This window comes from Ambystoma mexicanum, chromosome 6p (assembly GCF_040938575.1).
Source record: "Ambystoma mexicanum isolate Mex_15411 chromosome 6p, UKY_AmexF1_1, whole genome shotgun sequence".
Lineage (NCBI taxonomy): Eukaryota > Metazoa > Chordata > Amphibia > Caudata > Ambystomatidae > Ambystoma > Ambystoma mexicanum.
In genome coordinates, this window is record NC_090935.1 from 684,443,090 (window position 1) to 684,468,109 (window position 25,020).

Genomic DNA, 25,020 nt, shown 5'->3' on the forward strand with positions numbered 1-25,020 from the left:
CCCCCACACCCTTGCATGCATGCACGCATACATTCGTAAATCCTCGCACACAAGCATACACACAAACCCCTGCCCCTTACTCGTTTCACTGCAGTCTCCCTGCCGCCGCCTCAGCTGCTCCCTATGCCTCCGGTTTCTGCATGTTCGTCACAGACACGAATCAAGGAAAGCTTCCTGGTTTCCGATATGCATGGTTTCCAGGAGCCAAAGAGCAACGCCTGCTGCTCAGCCCCAAACTGATATCTGTAAACACATCGCTGCATGCTGAGTGTCCATTTACAGATTTTGGGTGGGCCTTACCCGCTCAGGGCAGACCCAGTTTACACCTCTGATTTCACAAACACTGTAAAAGCATAATCTATCCCTTGCTCTGCAAAAGGTGGGTTGTTGCAGGGACCCATGCCTTGTTCTGGGATCCACCAAGGTGGAGACTCAAGGGGGCGGACATAATTCAAGTCAGTGGGCCTCATTACGACCCTGGCGGTACGGGGTAAATGGCGTTGTAAAAGGTGCTGGCGCCGTTTTCCCCGTACCGCCTCATTACGAGGTCCCCTCGCGGGACCCAGGAAGCAACGCCTGGTCAAACCAGACATGCTTACCGGGTCCCGCGAGGGGAAGAGGGAGCAAACAACGGGCCAACTCGTAATGGCCCGTTGTTTGCTCCCTCTCCCATTCAGCCCTATGGGGGCTGAAATGGGAATAGGGAAGGACCGGGTCTGGGTCCTTGGAGGGAGGAATTACCGGGCCTTTCGAACTTGGAATGGCCCGGTAATTCCTCATTTTGAGGACCCGGACGCGATTTCGGCGGCAGCCATGCCGCCATTAGCGGCATGGCTACCGCGAGGTCGTAATGAGGCCCAGTGGATCTTAGGCCCGGAGTGGCATTTGGATGATTGCCTCTACTCTTTACTTTGACCCCCTATCAACTGCCAGGTGACTGTCAAGGTGTCTCAAGGGAGGTGGTGCTAGAGAACCCGTTCCGGAATGGCAGACTCCTTCTGAGCTTTGTGAGCTGGCTCCATAAAATTCGGTTAAATAGCGGCTAAAATGGTCCCCCGGCAGTTGTAACTGGTGGAGCAAGTGTGTGAAGACTGGCTGCCCACCCTGGAATGGTCTTCATCCTGGTTAGATCGCCCTGTTCTGGTGACCGGCGCTGCCGCTGAAGGAGACTGTAGCGGCACAGGGCCTGGTGGAGGAGGAGTAGTAGTAGTAGTCGGCCCTCTCCCCTGCTGATCCAGCCTTGGCGTGCCTTCCTGAACTGCCTGCAGTGCCACCGGTGGGAGGCGCAGAGTTCCCCCTCTGTATATCGAGTGCAGAGAAGTCGGTGGCAGCCCGTTCAAAGGCTGGGGGCTGAAAGAGATCCAATGAAAAGGTGCAGCAGGCGGCCCCAGGGTGGCGTCCGGATCGAGTCAGTGGTGATGCAATGGCAGAGGCAGTCCGGAGCCCGCCATGGATTCCCGTTGGGCCAACCCCCTGGCCTGTTGGAAGCAGCACGTTAAATAAAGGACCAGAGAGCATCGTGTGGACCTGTGTTGGTGGGCGGCTGTACCCAGCCTAAGGGATTTTGGCAGCAACTCTACCCCCCTTCCGTGCTCCCCTGGGGCGCCGGCCTGGTGGAGGGTGTAGGCGTCGTAAAGGGGGCACTGTCCAGGAGGGCCTAGCTCATGGAGTGGCAGCCGCAGATGCTCAGATCCAGCTAGCCCCCCCACCCCTCCAGCCCCTCCCTGTGGTGGCCTAACAGGCAAAAAGAGATTGGAGAGAAGTGGCTTGCGGGGCTGGATTAAGGCCCGGCAGTGTGGCTCCGGAGGGATCTGACCCTTGTGAACAATGAGTGTGGGGTCATGGACCCAGCGTCGGTTCTGATCGGAGGTGGGATGCCGGGGTGGGCTCCCGGTTTAGCTGGGCGGGTTGCCAGCTGCCCCGAGGTGAGAGATTGTGTGCACTACCGTGGTAGTTGGTGCCTCTTGGCGGGCCGGAGTGAAACTGCACCCTAGCATACTGGGCCTTGCTGAAATACGCTGAGGCCCCTGGCACAAACATACAAAATTGGCTTGGGTCCAAGGCGCGTTCCCCCTATTTAAATCTTTAGATAAAATGAAATACAGGACAGATTTGCAAAACCATGCTTTGAGTTCCTTGCTAATGCTCCTCACAAATGTATGCTGCAATTATAACCAGCACTTTGGGCTGTATACGCAAGCAGATGTTTCACGTTGCAACCTATCCAGATTTCAAAGAACTTTAACATATAGATGGTCCATGGTACCCATGCCCACTTTAACCCTGTTGCCTGTCCGTCATGGTCAGTAGCCACATTGTCCAGGCCGTTGCCTTTCGCAATAACTGACCATCGGCCATTGCCCATGGCCACACGCTATACTTTTTTGTACCTACATTATGACACTTTTCAAAAAATATAACACGGACACATTTGCAAAACTATGCTTTCAGGTCCTTGCCAATACCCCTTGCATGAGTTTGCTACAAATCCGTCCATGTTTTATTTTTTCAAAAGTGTCAAAATATACATACATAAAGTAGTTATAAGTTAGCCCCAACTTAACAAAATCCATTTAGACCTTCCACAAACATTCAAGGTTGGGTCTATAATGTTTCTGGACACTTTTGTGCAGATTTGTCAAATGGCAACAAAGTTATAAACACCTAAAAATGGTCAGACACTCTCTAATGTTGGCACCTCTTAAATCCCACCAACCTTCAAATTTCAAAAATTCAAATCTGGGTCTAAAATCTATCTGCAAACGTTTGTGCAGATTCATCAAACGGCACCACATTTCTAAGCCTTTCAAATATTTTGGGACCCCCACTCTAATTTCGCTCCCTCTTGTTCCAGGTACAAAATGATGTTGCAGAATGTCATGCAGTTTCATTGAGTGGTGCCAAAGTTACAAGCCACCCAAAAACTGCTTTTCACCAACCCTGCAATGCAGAAATATGTATAGATGCCCCAGAACATCTGAGATGTCTGCAGACATCGCAGGGCTGCCCGGACAGCTGATCTGTTTGCAGACTTTGGAGAGGACAAAACACCGTTTTGTTTTGCTTTTTCTAGCCATATCCTGTCCCATCCTCATCACCCCTTACCTCACCATAAATTGTTTCATTAGTTAAACAGGTGCAATGTGTTTTTAATAGGTTTTACCTCGATGTCCGCGGACTACGGTCGGCTGTCTGCGAATCCAACATGGGGACAGTTTTAAAATATCTGACCCAGCTCACGTTTTTCACCATCCAATCAGCGGACATCAAGCCATCCTCTGGACCAATCGGGGGCCCGTCCACAGACTGAACTGGGATGTGAGTCCAAGGACAGAACCCAGATAGCACTAATTTATTTGAAAACCTCACCAAACTTTGCAAAATCAATCTGACGGCCCATATACTTTTTTTGCAGAGTTTGGTGAGAATTCGATCAGGGGGGCCGAAGTTCTAAACTGCCCAAAACGTGCTCTTACTATGGTTATATATATATATATATATAACCATGGGAATCCCAAAAAAATAGCTTTCACTTGTGCAAAGGATTTGGCCGAAAATGTGAAGTCAAATAGGGACATGTGACAATCCCTGCCACCCCGCACGACTGCAAAGTGGTCAAGATAAGTTACAAAATAAAAAAAGTTATTAAGGAAAAAAAGTTGCTGCCTACTTACCTATAATTTTCCCATAGACAAAAAAAGTCAATTTCTGCCAGAGAGCACAGCCCAAAAAGCTGGACCGATTTGGATCAGGTCCAAAACAAGCTGGGCACAAGTATTGACTTGAGATTTCCAGTAGTTTTTTAAAATATTTGATGGAGAAAGGGGTGCTCCCTTCTCCAGAATAGATCGCTATATCTTGAGTAAATTGTCAAACCGGGTGTTTTTAGAAATGAAACAGTCACCATCTTTGTAGGTCAACCAACATGCAAATGCCATCATGCTACAGGTAGGGGGATTGGGGGAGGGGAGGGGAGTCTGGTGGGGGGGGGGGGTAGAGAACACCAAGAGAAATTTGGGAGTTGAAGAGGGTCTAGTGACTGAGTTCGCAACACAAAGCATTTCTGTAGCCTCGGCTATAGCCACGAATAGCCGATACTTCCTAGGAAACTGAGTCACAGAAACAGTGTGTGTTGTGGGGGAATTGGAGAGGGGAGGTGAGGAGAAAGAAAGGACTACAGATAACTGAGGGTATCTACAGATCTGTACCCATGGCAATATATTGTTTTTTTTAAAGATATTTTTACAGCTATAGGGACGTTATGAGTGAAGAATCATTGGCCATGGCCAGTGACATGGTAGGGATCTGGGATCCCATCCATGCATTCCCTCAGGCCATGTCGCCTAATAAATGAGCACAATTTACAAGACCACTTGGAGCAAGGCTTTTTCATTTTTTTTGTCTTTTGCTGAATTGTATGATGGTATTTGTAGTCTCCTAGTGAAGATGGGGGGAATAATGCCACAACCGTACACTGTCTTGCCCAACAGTTTTAAAAGGATTTATATATTTGAGTGACACTTTGGTAGGTATACTTTAAACTATTTTTAGAAAGCAGAGTATTGTTGAAAGCCTTGCGTGGGGTTGAGGAGGAGAAATGATGAGAGGGCAAACAAGTCATGAGTATTTTCCCAGGATGGGCAGTTATTTTCCTCTGATTGTGGCAGCTTTTCAGGGCAAAAGTTAAAAAAATGTGGGTAGGCGCAAACATTTCTTTTTTTTTTTTTTTTAATAGGTTAACAAGTTTGCAAGTTAACAAGCAGGATTTTACGCAGGTTGTTGTTGTGTTCACTCTGCAGATGCTTACCCACAAGATCATAAGCACTTGTCTCGTATTGGAATTTTGTTGTCTGAAAAGTGAAAAATATGATTTAATTGCTGGGCATATATTACTGTGTTTGTTGTATCCCACCTTCTCTACATCCACCCAATCTCCCCCAACCCCCTCTACCATTTTTCTTCACTTCATTCTCTCCCATGCACTCACCCTACTTACATCATTGTACCAGTATTGTGTCTTAGCCCATTCATATACTCTACCCACACCTTTCCTGCTCTTACTAAACTTCCCCCAGCCTCTTGACCACTACCCACCCACTCTACTGCTACTGAATGTATTCATGCTTCTGAACCGTTGTCCCATTTTTCTCTTACGCTGTATGCATCTCAAAATATAATTTTGTTCAAGAAATAATAGCCGCAGCTATTGAACAAGCGGTGTGATTGGGCGTAACGCACACGCGGATAATCACAGCAATGACTCGAGGGCGTACCCGCAGCTACGAAAAAACAGCAATTACTGCATGGCACACACAGTCATGGCTATTTGTGCACCCCTGTGTAATCACGGCTATACAAAGTTCAATGGTACATCATTTTTTTTTCCAGATTACATAGCTGCTGCTCCCCTTCGACCAAAACCGTGTCAAAGAAATGACCAGTGTTATTGGGGGAATGAACGAGGGGAGGTGAGGAGGATATTGGGCGTTTGGGGGAAGGTAGCACAGATGGTGGGGGCACTTGAGTGCAGGAAATAAAAATAAAACAATCAGATTTTTCAAGGTAGCTGGGGCTACAAAACAAACAAGTTTATTGCCAGTCTTATACCTGCGGGTGTACAGCAACCAGCCAGGCATATGTAGGCAAGTTAATGTATCCTGTCAGTATGTGTTTTGGTGTTTGCAATTGGTTGGCGTTATTGTTGTAAATGCAGGGTTCGAAATTGAGTGGAGCTAGGAGCTATTTAGCTTGATACCAGGAGCTAGCTACATTTGGCTCCCCAGGCCAGCTGCTGCTGAGCCAACAAACTTTTGCGCTCTGAAACACTTGTGTACGAGCGCGTTACAAATAAAATATATATCATAGTACACATTGAAATGACATGTAAAGTATAAGGGTTACCAAATAACGGACAAAAGGATACGTTTGCATCTTAAGTGGAAGGTATTTTCAGAGCACTGTTCACTAGCTCCTTGTTCCCCAATGATAGCTCCTGGTCACTGGTTAATGCTGGATTCCCAGGAGACACATTTAGCTCCTGCTTATCCAATGTTAATTTCGAGACCTATAACTTTGTACTTGCCTGTGATAGGTTGCAGTGAAAATGTGTCGGCCATTTTAGTATTATGCTTATTATAGAGTCCTCTTTTTGTGCTATTGATTTTGAAAAGTATAAAAGCCAGCCTTTTTATACACTTTTCTCATTCTTGCAGAACTCCGAGTGTGTGGCTGATGTGAAACTAAGGGCCAGTCAATATTCACATATTTAAATGTTTATCTGTAGTGTTGTGCGTGTCAGCTATATTAATCACTACTATAGATGGTATATATTGCAACTATTTTCCACCTGCTCATCATGTCAAGTGGCAGTTAATTGTAGCATAAAAACGTTTAGAAAGTGCATTCTTCTTTCTTAACTTTGCAAAAAAGTGTTACTGCTGCTCATCAACTTATGCATCGTCATTGTTTTACTGAGCTGCTAAGTATATCCATCTCTGTTGATACACCTATGCACTAGTTGTGTTATATTATGGTATCCCTCAAATGTAACATGTTTCTCTATATATAAAAGCTACACTATTTTAGAAGCACTTCTATCAGTTTACATGTAGTGCCAACATAGTACAGCTGCTCTCACCAAGTTGTACTTAACAGTATTGTAGAAATGTTTTGCAATTGCTTTGTCCTTACTTGTAAATAAGGTACAAATGGTGATGCTCATAATTCCCTTATGCATTTTCTTAACTTTCACTAACGTGCTGCTTAAAAAATAAATGTTTAAAACAGCATTCATATTCAGCGATTTCACATGTTCTATGCAGGTTACACTTGTCTTGCACTTGTCCTAACCCTTCATTGCACCTCAACCATGAAGTAGCTACAGCTGTCAGCAGTTGTGAAAATTCTCTCTGGAAAATTGCATCTCCACTGTGACCCAATTGTGACAGTATGTACAAAACTTCTACAGCTATTCAGGTCTGGTGTGGGCAGCAGTGGGGGAGGTTGGGTCCCGTTGGAGGTTGTGGAAGGTACAGTGGTGGAGGCGGATGGTGCAGAGAATGCTGTGGTGGTTGCTGGTATAGAGGTCAACACCATGGCAGCTGTTCGACACCCTACAGAGTTCGGTTCATGAGCGTGTATTTTGAGTTTCTCATTGGCACGTTGTCCAAGTGGACACTGACTAAGTGTTGTATGATGATGGAAGTCCCGAAGGTCTGTGACGGTACGTTAGATGATTAGTGCTGCTCACGGGCCTTGAAAAATGTTTGGCCAGCCATCCTACTCCCATCCTCTCTTCGTCCACCTGTGCTATCTGCACTCGCTTTACCGTCACCTATCCTACCCCACCAAGTGTACCTATATCCTCTCCAAGTCCTCTTGCTTACCCTACCACATGCTTTGTCCAGTCACCCACCACTCTATCCTTGCCCATGCATTGTATCCTCACCCTCTGTACCCCTTCCCTTCTAACCACAGCCACTGTACTTCCAGAGTCTCTACGCTCACCTACCGTACTGCACCCTGTGTACACATATTCATTCATTGTATCCCCACCGACTCGACTCCCACCCAATTACCTTATCGATGTGTTAGAGAATGTTTTGGTTTCTTTTTTTTCATTTCGATCTTGGATTTGTTCCCAATGATTATTATATACGACAACAGTGTAATATGCACAAAGGTTGCATGGAACATTAAAAAAATTAAACATCTGTACAACTAAGTGTTTTAGAAAATATATTGTCGAATTATATTATATTATCTTTTTCTACAGATAGAAAAGGGTAAAATATGCTATTTTCACCATATCTAAATAAGTGTCCCTACCTAATAAGATGCTAATTGTAATCCAAATAATATTATTCTACTTACAATGTTCATATTCATATAATCACTGTGCACATATTACTGTGGCCATGTTAGCGTCTCCACTTCTGCACGCCTACTGTATCCCACCTTCTCTATATTCATTGAACCTACTCCCACTGTCTTGACCCTTTACCCATCCACCATACTGCTACTGAAACTGTTCATGCTTCTGCACCCTACTACCATCATCTATTACAGTCTTTATATATCAACATTTTACTTACAAGGCCTTCTGAATACATAAATACATATGTAAATATAGATTATTTTGTAATCATAAAATTCATAACCATGGCTAACATCGATATAGCGAGCTTTGAGGCTTGGTTAATCTCAGCAACGACTGGAGGCCGTATCTGCGGGTACAAGATTGCTAATTGCAACTCGCCACACCTAATCGCGGCTATACTCAGGATGCAGCAGGGCCTTTGATAGCCTCAGCTATAAATAAAGTCAATGGACTCCATATCTGCAACTACAAAGAACATTTTTTGACAAATGCATTTCAGAAACTGCATAAAATCACCTAAGACGACGTGATCTTTTAGTGCAGTTTGTGTTTTACTTATATTTTTATAACTTAGACGGTGGCCCTGAAAAGAGCCATTTTGGGGGAGAGGAAAGTAGGAGGGTGGACCTGGGAAGGGAAGAACATTAGGATTCACACATTTATTGGACATTCTAGTTGACATGGCTACGAGTCATGTATAGATGCTTAAGCGGGGTGCGGAATAATCTGATTGGTCAATGGTTTGGGCACGACTACGTCATTGCGCCTGGGCGTAGGCGTGTGTATAAAGCCATGCTCCGATTGGATGTTTTTGTAGCCGCAGCTATTCATTGCACCCAAAGACAACTCTTTTTTTCTCATAGCTTTTTGTTTCTTGGTGGGTGAACTTGCTTTTGAGCCTTCAGGAAATTTTAAAGAGCAGCATCCTCATTTTTCCATTCCCTTTTTACCCATCTTGTTCCTATATGTAGTTTGTGTTTTTATTTTAGCTTGTCATTTATTTTTTATTTTTCCATTTTAAGTGGCAGAGTCCTTCTGTTTTTTTTACGGTTTTGTTTTTTTCCTCCCTGGTCCCACGTTTATGTGTGTGTGGGACCAGCAGTGATCAAAATCTGGTGTGTGCTGCCTTACCTCCATGGAAGAAGAAGTGTGCACAGAAAACTGTTGCTGATAGCTGGCAGTATTATCATGTGAAGGAGCAACGGAGTAAGCAGGAGATTGGGGAAATTCAGTGCGTTTTCTGTGGCAAGGTGTTGCAGATGGGACCCTCCAATAAATCTCTCGACCTCTGAGCTTTCCAGGTGAGCAGCTTCCAGGAGCATCAGTGCTCCCATTTTCGTTTTAATTTATAATGATTTCGTAATGGTTTGTGCGCCTTCTTCAATGCTCCCCTTCTCCCCCCAGCGCTCTGCGATTGGCCTTTGGAGGCCTGAAAAAAGATTTGGAACTCCACTTCGAGGAAACTCCTAGGACAGCCTTGCCCTGGGCCGTCGGCAGAGGGGCAAAAGGATAGCGCAGCTTCCCCACTGAGCAGCTCCAGTCCGTGATTGCCAGTGTTTGCCTGGGACGCCAGCCGCAGTCAACCAGCAGTGACTGATGAGTGTGGGGTGGACGCGGAGTACAGTCAGTACTGTGCGCCAGTAAAACCACTCCACTTTTATTAACCAATATCACATGCAGTTAGCTCAATTGCACTAGTTGAACATATTCTGCTGTTAGCCCAACTGTCAAATAGCCATATTCCACTGTGAGCCTAACTGTGTCAGGGAACCATTTTCCATTCTTAGCCTAATTGTGCCAAGTAGCCATTTTCTGCAATGTGAGCCTAACTGTGTCAGGGGGCCATATTCTGTTTCAGCTTAATTGTGCCAGGTAGCCATATTCTGCTGTGAGCCTGTGTCAGGGGGCCATATTCTGTTTCAGCCTAACTGCGCCAAGTAGCAATAGTCTGCTCTTAGCATAATGTCACGTAACCATATTCTACTTTTAGCTTAACTGGGTCATGTAGCCATATTCAGCCTTTAGCATAATTGGGCCATGTGATCCCTATTCTGCTTTTAGACTAAGTTGTGCCAGGCAGCCATTTCTGCATTTAGCATTACCCTCAGGTAGCCATTTCCTGCTTTTAGCTTAACTGTCAGATGGCAATGTTCTATTTTTATCCTAATATGCATCTTGTGGCCATATCCCGAATTTAGCTTAATTGGGCCAGGTAAGTATATTCTGCTTTTAAATTTACGGTGTCAGGAAGCCAAACTCCTGTCTTCAACCTAATCGTGGCAAGTGGTCATACTCAGCTATGCCTAATAGTTATCAACATATTTATTGCACTGCACCCGATAGTTTGCCACTGTGTCCGAACCACCCTACCCTCATCCAATTTCGGCATCCTCCTTAGTTAACAGGTGCTGAACTGTACAGCACCCCATAGACAGCCTATAAGGCCTCCAAGCCCTCACCACCCAACCTAGCCGGAGTTGCACCATCACCTAGCCACGGGGCCAAACCGTGCTGCACCCTACAATAACAACAGCACTACACACCGGTACATGGTATTATGCCACTCACTGAATATTCTCACGTGAACCGTCCAGGTGTGCGTTTAGCTATGGGACATGACCCCAGCTAATTTTTAGTAAGTTTTCAATACTCATTGCAGTATTGATAGCTTCTCTCTTCTCCTATCCTATTAGATTGGCATTGCACAACCTCCAGCCTAGGGACAGCACTCCACAGGGATAGGGTGCACTGTTGGTTAGGTATAGCGTTAGGGAACACATTGATTGGGTTGAAAACTGTAAAAAAAAGAAAGTGATCGGTACCCGTCTATGTTTGTACCTATCTGACAATTACAAAACCATTGTGCATGAAGCCATACTGGACCACTTCAAATGAATACATGCCAACAGAGAAAACCAATGAGGATGTGGAATCACAATAGTGTACAAAACAACACATCTGCGCCGCGCTCCTCAACAGACATCGAAGACTATGAATCCCTGCTCATCAATATTGAACTCATTGACCAAGCCAACATAGTGTTTCTCCTGATCTACAGACTTCCATCCTACAACCCGAACTTTGCGACAAAACTAGCAGACTCCATCGCCATACTATCAACCTACCATAACAACCTAGTCATACTGGGAGACGTCAACATCTGGTTCGAAAAAGAAAACAAAACCTCTGCGAATTCACTTTGCACACTCTTGAAAACACTCCACTTCAAGCTAATTGCAAGCGAAACCACCCACAACCCTGGACGCAATCTTCTGCAGAGATGGACTCTGCGCTTCTGCCCCAATAACACCAATGCTAGGGAGCGACCACTGCCGTATACCATTCTACAAACTCCAAACCTGCATACCGACCAGGAATGGCAATACTACATGCCACCAAGAAAAGAAACTGGAAGAGTCTAGACCTGAAGTCCTTATCAGACCTGCTAGAATCAAGGCAACCAAACACCACAGAGCTAATGAAATGGCCCCAGATTGAATGGAAAACATACTCAGCAGCTGGATCATCGAGACCTTAGACCATCTAGCACCAGTAAAACCTTTCAATGTCACACCAAAAAAACTTGTGGCAAGATCATTCACAGATTGTCTGAAAGAACTAAAAAACAAATACAACCGCAAAATGGAAAATGTATGGAGAGAACACAACTGACCAGATAAAAGAAAATACCAAAGACAACTCAGATTATACAAATCAACAGTACCCAAAACAAAAATACACACCAACCCACAAAAAAATAACTTCAGAATCATCACAGATATATAAAACCCTTCATCCAGCAACAAACGCATCATCCCAACACACGCTCTGTGACAGCATCACCAACCACTTGAGATCAAGGATAGAAACAATCCAACAGACCATCAACACAAACCGTGCTAATACAAACACCCACCGAAGCACAGATAAGGGTTGAATACGACGACTACAAGACTCACCTGCTTTGAACCAATAACCAAGGAAATGTTCTCCAGACCATTAAAGGAGAGCAAGCTCACAGGACCTCCAGGTGACCCATTCCCCCCAGACAGCTACAAAGAAATCCTCAACCGCAAAACCCTATTGTCACACTTCAGGCACCTAATAAACCTGTCGCTAATCTCAGGAATAGTACCAAACTCCTTCAAATCAGCATACATCAAACTACTGATAAAAAAGAAAACCTAAAGTGCAGAATATCCAAGCAACTACAGACCTATATCCAACTTGCTCTACCCGGCAAAGATCCTGGAGAACCAAGTACACAAAATCCTATTTAAATACGTTGAAACAAACTGAAGACTCAACTACTTGCATTTGGCTTCAGACCAATGAGCAGAACAGAAACGACACTCCTATCCATATGAGATAACCTTAAAATAAATGCAGACAACGGCAACCAATCTAGCCTCATACTACTGGGTATCTCTGCAGCATTCGACACAAAATCAGCCACACAACACTAATAAAAAGACTGAATAATAGCATAAAAGAATCCACCTAAAGGTGGCTTACCTCCTGCCTCAAAAATCGTACAGGAAGAACATACCTACCACCTTTCACCTTAAACACCAAAAACATCTTCTGCAGAGTTCCACAAGGATCCAGCCTCTTTCCTATACACTTCAACGTCTACATATCCCCCCTTGATGAAAACAGCCTCAACACTTATGAACTCAAGGGCAATCCCCCTACTCTGACCCAGACTAGGTAGCTATAAACCTGTATCAAAACAAGTGTACAGTCAAGAAATAATTTCTGAATGGAAACAAATTCCTAATTATTCATAGATGTAGTTGCAGAGTTCTTGTGACTCGTGTTAGTCCCTGGCAGTTTCAATCAAAGCCATTAGGCATTTAAACCTTCTGAAAATCAGATAGACAAAACATTTTCAGTCTTGCATATGGCAAATTATGTATTTGTTATTTTGCAGACATATGTAATTAATACACCAACTCCTCAGAAAAGAAACACATATATACTTATGTGTGCATGACCAAAAGAGAATACCAAGCAAAAAATGTAAACATACAATGATACAAATGCTTGCTACACAAAATAGAGATATGTCTGTCAGGTAGCACAGAGGAAGGACCAAAACATCTGTCCAGATAATACAGACTGTGTGGTTGAACCAATATAATTCAACAGATAAAACAGGCCACATCGACCTAATCATGAGCCCATGATTAGGTCGATGTGGCTTGTTTTATCCGTTTAATTATATGTGTAGTCAGACAGAGAGGCAATCGTTCAACCACACAGTCAGACAGCCGCAGCAACCATGTTATGCTATGGTTTGCAATGTAATGCCCCAGAACCGCGGCTATGAAAAACGTTTTTTAAAAAGATTTACATATGTATACATGTGTGTGGTAGGTACTTCTGAAGTTCCATTTTTAAATATATTGTTTAGAATCTGTGCAAAATTAATTTAACACTTAATGACTTTCTCTTCATTTATAATAAATATAACTAAACATGTTTTTAAAGTTAAATAAGTATACAACGTTTTTTGCAAAAGTATTTATGGGGTGCGGGGGGAGTGGTTGTGGGATTTATTGAAATTGAAGGGAAAAAAGAACAGGTACGTTAAGGTGAGAAAGCCCCCCGAAATTCAGCTAATTCCACCTTAACTTCATGCCCTTTGTGGCACCGTCTATGTCCAAAATGATGACATCCCCAATTACATTACAACAGTCACTGGCACCAAGCATGGCCTTCAGCCAGGGTCAGTGTGCATGCCCAAATAACACATTAATGAGCAAGCAGTCAGGGTCTTCGACCATGGACACTGGCCACAGCCTGCAGCCGTGCCCACTGTATATTTTAAAACACTAACAGGCCACCAACCATAGCCTTTGGCCTCCAGTGGCTACGACCTTCAGCAGTGCCCGCTGAATATTATATAACCAACCACTAGCCATGGCCTTCAAACACAATACTGGGCAGTGGCCGCAACCTTTAGCTGTGCCCACTATATATTCTAACATATAAATGGGCCACTAGCCATTGCCTTTGACCATGGCCAGCGGCTACATCCTTTGGCAATGCCCACTGTATAATTTAAAACACTAACCAACCACAAGCTAAGGCCTTACTCCGTGCCCACTGTATATTATATACATTTATCAGGCAGTAGTCAAGTGGCCACGGCCTTTGGGCGCGTCTACTGTATATTCTAAAATATTAATGGCCACTAGCCATGGCCTTTAGCCATGGCAGGTGGCTTCGGCTTTCGATCCTTTGGCACTGTATATTTTAAAACAATATCGGGCCACTACATATGGCCTTTGGTGATGTCCAGTGACCACAGCCTTCATCATGGCCAAGTCCACGAACTAAATTGTTAAGATAATCAACATTTTTATGAGCCAACTTATTAATGTTATTATGTCCAATACCATTATTGATGTAATCTGTTATATACAATGTAATTAGTGTTGTCACGAGTGATGCCATTAGTGAAGTCAAGGTGGCTTTACTGTATACTCTCAGCACTGATAGTGGATTGGTACAGATATAATTGGAATTTTCCAACTACTGTCATCTATCCCGAAGTGACAGTCTTGGCTCAATATACTGGTATACTACAAGATGGTGCCATTGAATCCATAAAGCACTGTGGTAAACGAGGAGCTAAAAAAAAAAATGAAAGGAGGACTAGGTCTTCCAGACCGTAGAGTTGGTATGTGTACATATGGCCAGATCAAACAGAACGTTTGTGTGATAAAGCCACTAGTCAGTGACGAAACGCGTTACAAGCAGTTACTTATTCTGCTTTTTTAATCGTGTTCTATTGAATAAAATGAGTTTTCTATAATTCCACTGTCATTTTCTTTGTATGAAATGGAGAAGCACGAGTATCTCCAAAGACCAGATGTAACTAAAAGATCTCCAACCAAAAGAAAAGAGCCTCCTTAACCAAAATGTGGCACTACCATTTTTTTCCACCTCTCGGGCAGGGTTCTCAGGCTCTTTCAGGTTTAATTGGGACGGCTGATCCAGATTGTATCCGGATCTCCGCCAAGTCCCCACCCCAAAGGCAAGCTCCACATTTATCATGGGAGTAGGTCACAGACACCAGCTCACGTTTTTTGAAAGGATCCGACTTTTGAGCCTAAAATGATTTCAATCTTTTTCACTTGAAGTTATTCTTGAAACACTATATCCAATCCTACCTCCAGACGAGGACCAGCTCCATTGCCTCACCATAAGAAGTTGGTTCTCCTAATCAGGGTTTTTTTCTTTGCCTTTGGGGTTATAGAATCTGATTACCCAGAATGGCTGGAATTGGTCGACCATTGTTTTGACTTATTTCTTTAAGTCAAGACTCCTTTCACCTGTGATCTAGAGGAGACGCATCTAGGTATTGGCAGCTTCATGAGAAAGACACACATGGTGTGCCATTGCCAGATATTTTTAGCAGAGAAATATGGCAAGCATCCACATATATTTGTTAATCATTATTGTTTACGCCTTTTCCATCAACAGAAGAACATGTTTTGGATACTGAAGACAGCAGCTAAGAGGTGATCGAAGCATAAGCTGTGCCATTATATCTGGGGCTTGCATTATTTTTCTGTAATGTGGTTTTCTTTTAAGATGTTGGCAAAGTCAGCTTGCTTAGGAATAACTCCTTTTGTAAGATGGACAAGGGTGTAATTCCTAGAGTGCTTCCCACACAATAGATTGTGCTCCTACTAGTACAGAGCTTTGGAATTATATGGGCTAAGTTGTGGGCAGACATCCTGCTTATTCTACAAGCACATACCTGTGGAAAGAATCATCCCTGTTATGAGGAAGGATCCACCTATTTAGTGACAAGCATTGTCAGAGCCAACAGTTGTGGCTATTGTGTAGGCATTTTCCAGTCACTGCTACAATAGTGCTTGCAATGTAAAGGCCATTTGTATAGCGTCTTTTCTTATTGGTATGGTCTCAAGGCAATGTAGGTTGAACGCCCTCGGGGGACCAGGTATGGGAAATCTGTCCAAGGAGTTCAGAATGTGTGTGTGCATATTAGCTAATACAAAGGTAAGTAGGGGTGGCCAAGTCCCTGCTAGCTACCCATGTCGAGACGAAATGTGGATGGGTACTGGGAGGTAGTCTGGAGAGTATAGGAGAGCAGGAGAATAATTATGTGTGCAGCTAGACCAAATTTGTGCCGTGGTGGATAGATACTTTCTTATGACAGAGGTGTAAATGTGTCTTAGAGTAGTGTACGATAGCGTGCGGTTGGGAGGCATGGTGTAATACCTACCTGTGTTTCCTGGCTGGTTTGGTATATGCAGCTGAATTTAGAAGGGGATGAATTCAAAGCGTGGCTAAATTCTATACAGTGGCTATATTAAAAATAAAGCTAAATAAACTTTGTGGCTATACTCGAAAATGCTGCTAAATACAACACAGTGGCTCTTCTGAAAAAGAGTGCTGCTAAATTATAACAGTGGTTACACCCCAAATGCAACTAAAAATACCACAGAAGAATGCAGCTAGATCTAGCAGTTGCTATATTAAAAAAAGCGGCAAAATATAACACAGATGCTATACTCAAACAGAGGTAAGTTTAACACTGTGGCTATACTCAAAGGCTGCTAGGTTTGAATGGGGGCGACTGAGTGAGGATAGATTCTACACAGTGGCAAAAAAAGAAATACATCAAAGCGCAACAGTTAAAGTCATGGTAAAACTAAAGTTCAGGTAGTAATAAGACAGTGTTAAGAAATCAAAAATACAGAGCTGCCTATGCAGACAAATAGTCATCTGTTAGCTGGAAGTTTGCAGCAGAACGCTCTAGTGGCCTGGCTGCAACGGCCAGGGCCAATTGGCAAACAGGCGATGGAGGTGCATTAGGGAAGGGCCCTTTGCATTGGCCCTTATCCAGCTGCCCGGGGGACTCTCAACTAAATGATGCGATTCCTGGAAGCAACAACAGCCTATCAGGGAGTGGCTGGGACGAGAGGATCAGAGGGAGTAAAACTGAGGCATGGATTCCACACAAGGCGTGGGCAGCAAGGTGAGAAAATAAAATGAAGCTGTGTGCAGGAGCGGCTAGGGGGGGGAAAATCACAGGGCTTGCCTCTGGGCAGCAGGAGGGCCCTGGCTCACACGCCGAATCCAGATGAAAAAAAGCTTCCTGATACTAAGACCTGGACATATGGTAGAAGTGCCTGTTGAATACCCAGCTAATGCCAATAGCCAAGACAAAACTGTTGGCTTTGTTAATTCTTGTTGTTTGTTAGACTACTTCAGTGCAAGAAACAGATATAAATTCAGTCTGTACCACCCAAAAGGGTAATGGCATTGAGGAGTGATTCCATCCAAGCTGCCCTCCACAACCACTTTGATGTACAAGCAATGGTAGGGTGGATGCTGTACTCCAGGACCACAACTCATTCCACAACAGGGAGTTCCCCATTTGAAGGAAGACAGAGGACAATAAATGCTGTTTGCTTCCAGGCCCTGGTGGCCAGTTGATACCCATTTGCAGTTGAATGTCCCCGCAGATGTGCAAGGTGTTCGCTCTACGTTTATGGAAGAACAGGTACGGATGAGAATCACATGATGAACATGTCACAGGTCACACTCCATCTTAAGGTGGGGGGGTTGTGTTCATATTAAATTGCCTATCTTGGTTCACAAGGATTCCAAATTCGGTTTGCCCCCTTCCTTGTTCCAAGTGCCGCAGGGAGCTGTCCAGACGGTAATGCCTGAGTCTGGAATGTCGACAAAGTTGTCTAGCATCATGAGTCTACAAGCACTGTAGGTATGAAGGGGGGGGGGGTGGGATCTACCATATTTGCTCCCCACTTCACATCTCCCATTGCATTCGACATAGGGTTCTGCAAGAGTCGCTCAGACAGATTACGAATGCTCAAGTTCTGTCCAAAGATAAGGCATAACAATCAGTATTGCATAGCAATTTTCTATGCAATTCTGTAGGTTTGCTAATTAAATTGGCACTAGTGTAGCAAAGATAGATATTTAAGATACCCTCTACAATGAATGCACAGCTCACCCTGCATTTCTCTCTTGCCCTCAGACCTCTCTCCACCCTTTCTTCCCTCTGTTCACTGCAGTAATCATCTCCTCCACTCATACATCCCAAAGGCCTGCTTGGGAGTGCTAGTCAAGAATTTGTTTTCTCTGTGTTAATTTAACTTTATATATATTTTTTTAAAAGAGTCATGCAAATCAACTCCTTATATAATGTATAATTGCTAAGTGTCTCCAGGTTAGTAGATCTAAATCTTTGTGACAACTAGATTTAATTGTATTGGTAAAGTTGCATCATATTGACGAGGGAACACTTTTGAAAATGTACATGATTACATGGCCAAATACTTTTGATGGCAAACCTAGTTCTGTGACCTACTGGTGGCATGCATCTGCAACTGGTGCTCAACCCATGAGCTGAACCCATACTTCGGGACTTTCCATTTTATCACCCTGCTTTATAGCAGCTACCCTGAAAGTGAGATGGCCACAAACTTCAATTTTCCACCTAGTTTGTCCAGTTCCCTGCCTGCTATGCCATCCATTCTGCTTAGTCTCCTTCCTCTTACATAATGAATACCCAAAACTAACTAGATATGTAAGCAATAATTCAAACTAGTCTGTACATCTACAGATCTGCTGGAATACCATCCCTCGTAGTTGGCCTCAAGAGCCCACTTTGCTCTATGATGAGGATTGCTTTGTTGATTATGATTGCCTTGTATAATAACAAACACGAGGTGGGCAAACTATTTTCGGAGACTTTTCATCGTATCTATGTGTCCGCCGTTAACCTTTTACAGACACTCATCTAGGGCACGCAAACTCTACTCGTCCACTCAGTTGAATAGATTTAATGAAGGGCAAGTACCATTTGCAGGGGACGTTTGAAACTTTAATTTAATATTTACTTTGTTTGCAGTAAATGTCAAATAAACATTTCACTGTGCATGGCTGGCTTCTGGGTGGCAGCAGCATGCCAAACAAAGTGGGATTTTTGACGTGCACCATTTTACAGAAAGCGCATTTACATTTTTTGTCATTTGTTGCCACAGGTCGAGTGCCTTTCTCTTAGGTCGAGTAGGTAAACTAAGTAACTAGATCTCCAGGTCTAGCGGAATTGTAAAAAATGTGCAAGTCCCGACTCTCTTCTCACCAATGTTTTAATTCAGCGGTACACATAAATGCGGTATTGTTTCTCGTTCTGTATCTTGGGTATAAACAAACTTCTGATGACATTAAGCATATTAGTATATCTTTCCTAATGGGCTTGTTTGCTAATCAAGAACATTTTAATTAGCAAACTCTGCTAATCAATTCTTTTAAACAAATGTATGCCTTGCAACTACACTTCACCCACCCTCACCTCTACTATTTTTCTGCCCTTTAGTAAAGATTATTCTTCAGAGGCTGGTGGAACAGTGGCCCGTAGAGGCAAGTCTAGGGGTGCTCACATCAGGTCCCTTTCAGGGTGTTTTCCTATCATCAAACCTGCATTACCTGCACTCCTATGCAGTCAGCAAACCATACATTTCACACCAGACAGTGCATGTTCTACTGTGCTTGCCACTTGTTTATGACAGTTCTTACTATAGTTCATCATGATATGTGTGTTTATTTTATGTCAATAGAGTGGTAGTCTATCCTGCCACCAGACTCGCACATATTACAGATCGTGGGGCCTTTAAACAGGCAGTGTTGCAGGACTGGCAGTTGCTTTAGCCCAGCAGTCAACTAGCTGGGTGCAGGGGCGTACACTTTGCGTTTTCCTGGGAGGGGCTGCAAAATAAAGTCCCATTGTAACATATGGGGACTTTCACACAATTGGCCTTTACTACAGTAGGGGAGAGTCAAGCCCTGGAGCACCTGCATACTCAGCCCTCATGGCTGCATGTTTTCTGCCGTCTCACTAAAGAGGCAATCGTTATTTTTTGTATTCAAGCCTCTTCCCTTCAGGTCTCCAATTAGAAGGATACATCCAGATGCCAAATGCATTAACAAATGACACCAAGTGACACACTAATTCTGGAACGGTACAAAAAAATACAATATTCCAGATACCTCATTGCACCAAACGTGGAACATTAACGCAAAGAAGAAAGTAAAAAAAAGGGGGGAAATTGATTACAGTGTGGGGGAGGGAGGAGTAAACAAAACCGGACGATGTTCGTACAATGTCATTACAATCATACTACACAAAAATCGAATTATAAATGTGTTTATTGAATTTGAACAGTTTGAACAACCCACAACCTTCAGCGTCAAGGTGCTTGTTCATGCCAGAATGAGACACGTTGTCTTCTACTTTTGAAGCAACGATGTCCAATCACATTTAGTGCCATAATTAGCGTCTTTGAATTCTAATGTACTCATACAAGTGTATATTGCAGCACAACTAGATCTTTGCAGTACCAGGAACCTAGGGGTATAGGATTTTTTAAAATAAAAATGTGCAATATCTTGCAACATATCTCAGACAGTCAAATTATCACCCATGTGCTCCAATATAAATACGCATGGATTTACATAGGCACACGGCCCGCAATCAAATTAGTAATGACAGGATAATCTCGTGAAATGGAGCTGACGACGGAAAACGTCCGAAAAAATGAAGGAGGCAGCAGGGTAACCCCTGCGGGGTCATGCCGCCGGGAGCTGGGGCCCTCACCCGGAAGGGCAAAGGACAAGGGGGCGGGACGGCGCCAAAAGCCGAATGGCCCAAAAGCCCGCGAAGGGGAAACAAAAGGAAGGGGGCGGGGCTTGCAAGATATAAGCAGGCGGGACCAGGCATCTCGCTCTTGCACCGGGACCCGGTCGCCGCCACCTGAAGTGCAAGGAATTTCGTTTTCCACCCACCCACCCACGAAATACACGGAGGAAGACACCTGGGCGTTGCTGTCGCAGGGCGGCCAGGTCGGAGGATGACAAGTTGGCGGTGTTTGGGCAACCAAGCACAAATGATAGACTCCGGACGAGCCAGAAGGAAACGGAATGGGTCTTTGCTCTTCTGGACCAGCGCCTCTTGGGGGCCTAAACGGCGGGGGCGTCTGGTAGGAACAAATAAGGCTCAGCTTCCCCCCCAAAACAAACGGCGCTCTCCCCACCCACGGACCCCTGCACGGGCAGGATAGGAACAGGTACAATGGGTCGGGGAAGTTGGGGGCCTACTATACCAAGTACAGGGGGAAGCAAAGGAAATCCGGCAAGCAAGCGCCACACGTACAGAATGAGGTCAATAGTGTGTACAAATACTTCTGTTGTCATGGAAATAAAACTGCGGCCAATTTTGCCAATTGAAATCTTGTGTCATGCCAATTCATGGGGGACAAAAACATTGTGTGCATGCGCAAAGATAAGTGGGAGTAAAGGCAAATGGACGGCTGCAGGGCTTATAACTAGCACAGTACGCAGCTCCTTTAGAAATGAAAAATAATGGCAGTTCTGAAATGTAATGTTTCAGGTTGTCTATGCTCAAAAGGAAGAGTTGGGTCGCATCATTTGTTCTGCCTTTTTACCTAACCACAACCCCCGCCAACAGATTGGTTGACACTCCGTTATGTTATGCGATTTTTGCAAAGGGCATCAAATACCCAAAGGTGTATCTGGACAAAGACACATAGAAAGGCACTAGGCCACAAACATAGCTTCAGTGCAAGAAACGTTGCAAACATCTAGCCCCCTTGGCGAGGTTAGGGTTCATAACATGTCTTCTCTGCCTAGACACTGAAATACGTAAATGGGGTCCAGACCAAAAAGAGTGCGTTGCTTAGTGTGCAAGAAGCATTACATATGCATGGTTCTGTCCGGTCCGACCCCCATCTGCCCATGTTTGAAGCATTCTACCCCAAATGGCTTACCACAGATACAGCTAAACATTGCAATTCATACAATTACCCCCAGCAACAGCTTTTCACCCCCGCCAGGCACGGCTGCCCGATTACACAAAAACCTGAGCTCTGCCTAAAATTATCCGAAAACGCTCCCTATTCAACTACCATGAGTTTAACGTGCCCTTCTGCAAAGCTCTGCCAGTTTATAATATAGTGTTATCTTCATATACACAGTAATTCTCGCAAAAACACAAGTCTTCGACCTACACGATCGCTCTCTCCTACTCAGACCACTTCCTTGCAATTTCTTCTACCCTGCTGTCATATTGGCACTAGGGAGTTCAACTGCCCCACTCCCATTTAGCCGTAGCCCACAGCTGCAACGTTCACCCAAGTCTGCGGTGCAGCTTCTTATACCGGGCATGGCACCCTTTTTCTCGCATGTACATTCACCGCCCGCCTTACAAAACAGACCATACTCCTATCCGGCAACATTTCTGCATAGCGGATTAAACTATAGAACTCTCCTCGGCCGTAGCTCTGAATGAACTCACCATAGTGGCGCCCTGTCACATCACCGGAAAAGACGTAGAACACCGATAGTATCACATGACTACCACGTCCACACAAAAAGACGCGCATGCGCATTCCCAGAGTTAGCTTTTAGAATTGCTAAAACGTTGTTTCTAATAGTGTAGAGGTTTTAGTTGGTCGGGATACATTTTATTTACACTTGCAACTGTGAGACGTAAAGGACGGCAACTCGGTTGTACACCTAAATTCACGTGACCTCAGACTAAATAGAAGAAAGGCAGAAAGGGTCGATTAGAGGTGCAGGGTGGGAGGCTACGAAAAACTGGGTGGGTAAAGAAGAGAGGCGTTGCAGTAATGTAACTAGTTCCAGACACAAATATCACGATGACGTACACCAAGACACTGGGCGCTCATCAGCTTTACACGCCTGTTGCATTGTGTTTAAAATCTTCCATATTGCGCCGCATCCTAAGTTTTCAATGTTGGTCCTATGCAACATACACCCATATACATGCCAACATTCTGAGCCACCTGGAAGGAGATTTCATGAGAGAATTCCAGAGAAATTAATTGCCCTATAGGAATGCATTGGGACAATAATTATTTTAGATGGGAGAATGTGAAAAATAGCAATATTTCGCAATATTTTTCATTTTAAAATCGTGAGTCTCCCGCCTAAATCGGGATGGTTGGCATGTCTGCCATATGTTTATTACATGGCCTGCGGTAGCGGGCATGTAGTTATTGTTAAGTTGCTCAACTCATAGGAAGAGCACTCTTTGGGCGGCTTATAACTTTGCTCCTCCTTGGCGAATCCTTACCAAAAAAAGTATATGAACCTCTCTGAATATTTTTTGGCAAGTTTGGTGATGATTCGTCAAGGGGGGAGGGGGGGACAAAGTTATAGGGGGGGTCTCAATTTTTTTTTCTCCATAGACGCAATAAAAAAAAACATTTTGCTCATGCCTGGAGCCCAAACCGCTGGACCGGTTTTTCACCAAATTTGCGGCAGGAGTGGCGGCTTGGTCCCGAAAGCGTGTTTTTGTAAATTTGTTGTAAATTCGTCCAGTAGTTTTCTTTAAAACAGGCGAAATGTGGGTCCAAAAAAATTAGTGATATCTGTGTCTGCTCTGCGGACCCATTTCCCTGTTCTCTCCGCAAACAGAACTCCGATTGGTGCAGAGGTCACCGTGATGTCTGTGGACACCAAACGCGCGCGCTGATTGGCTTGTGAAAAGCGTGATGTGCGTCATATTTGTCAGCGGATAGCATGGTGGGGGACAGGGCTGGGAAACATGTTTTGGGGCATCTGGTGTTGAGAAGAGGAGCTGGGAAGGTTGGGGGAATGAAAGATGGTTGATATCATGTATTTGTTTGGGTGGAAGAAGACCATGCGGAACGCGGCAGCTTGCGGTAGTCTGTTCTACTGAGATTTTTTTTATCAAATCACTGTCACACGAACTGCAGCTGCGAAGTGTGGCTCTATTACCTTCTTGTTTTTGGTGGGTGTCAAACGTGCTTATTTATTTTCATTTTGTGGGTGGCTTATCTGGTGAATGCAGGTAGGCTTCATTATGGTAGGGGAGTGGAATGTAGATGATATGAGGATGTTTGTATAGGTTAAAAATAGGCCAGGCACCCAAGAATCTAGGCTCTGGCACAACTACTGCAGAATTATACGGCCGTGCAACCAAGAATGTGCCTACAACTATTGCAGTGGGTTGTGTTTGGTGGGCAGTTGGAGGTTGTGATATGTAGTCGATGCACATACGTGGTGAGAGATTAAATATATTTTATTGTTATATATATATATATATATATATATATATATATATAAATATATAAATAAGTAAATGTAAAGGGAGCTAAAATGACCCACACCGCACTCAGCTCAGTCAGTTTCTCTTCAATCTGACTCCAGGATTCCACAGCACGTAACCAGCACAGAACCAGTCACGAGCTAGGATTCACATGTTGACTGACAATGACATAAGCATATATGTAATGCTATAGAGGAACATGTTTGGGGTTATTTGGTGACTGCACAATGGCTTGTTAGAGTAGGGTAGTGCAAACTAGATGATATGGTGATAATTCCATTGGTGAAAAAGGGCAAATTGTTGTGTGTTGGTTGTGGTCGTATTATGCTGTGGTGGTTGTGGCCAGACACTAGACTCTTGGGTGAACGGCTGGAGGACATAGGCCGTAGGCCATGCACCCAAGTGTCTAGGGACTGGCCACAACCACCACAGCATAATACGGCCATGCACTCAAGAATCTGGCCACTGGCTGCAAGTATTGTAATAATATGTGTACAGAAATGTAATTTGGCCATTGGAAAAAACCATTACAATAATATGTGTATAGTAGTCCACAGACCAGGCCTTGGGTGGACGGCTTATGTGGTGACTTCAAGAAGGCTTTATTAGGGTAGGGGAGTGGAATGTAGATGGTAGGAGGATGTTTGCATAAGTTAAAAATAGGCCATACGCCCAAGACTCTAGGCACTGGCAGAACGACTGCAGTATCATATGGCCATGCAACCAAGACTTTACCCACACCTATTGCAGAATGTAGCGTATGGTGGGCAGTTGGAGAAACATGTTTGGGCTTATTTGGTGACTTCATGAGGGATTCTTACAGTAGGGCAGTAGAGCCTGGATGATATGGTGATATTGCCATTGGGGAAGAATAGGGTTGGCGGTCTACTTTAATATCTGTGTTTAAATTGGGAGGGTAAGGGCAAATTATTGTGTTCGGGTCATGGCCACTTCCAGA

General features: G+C 44.2%; 1 protein-coding gene across 1 annotated transcript in view; it reads right to left on the bottom strand.

The window, feature by feature from the left end:
- TMEM167A (transmembrane protein 167A) overlaps positions 1-22,345 on the bottom strand; it is a 123,772-nt gene extending 101,427 nt beyond the window's left edge. Inside the window, exon 1 of the mRNA XM_069627576.1 lies at positions 22,263-22,345. Within this exon, the coding sequence (XP_069483677.1) occupies positions 22,263-22,265 (3 nt within the window). The 5' untranslated portion in view covers positions 22,266-22,345. The remainder of the gene's footprint in view (positions 1-22,262) is intronic.
- Positions 22,346-25,020: the final 2,675 nt, after the last annotated feature.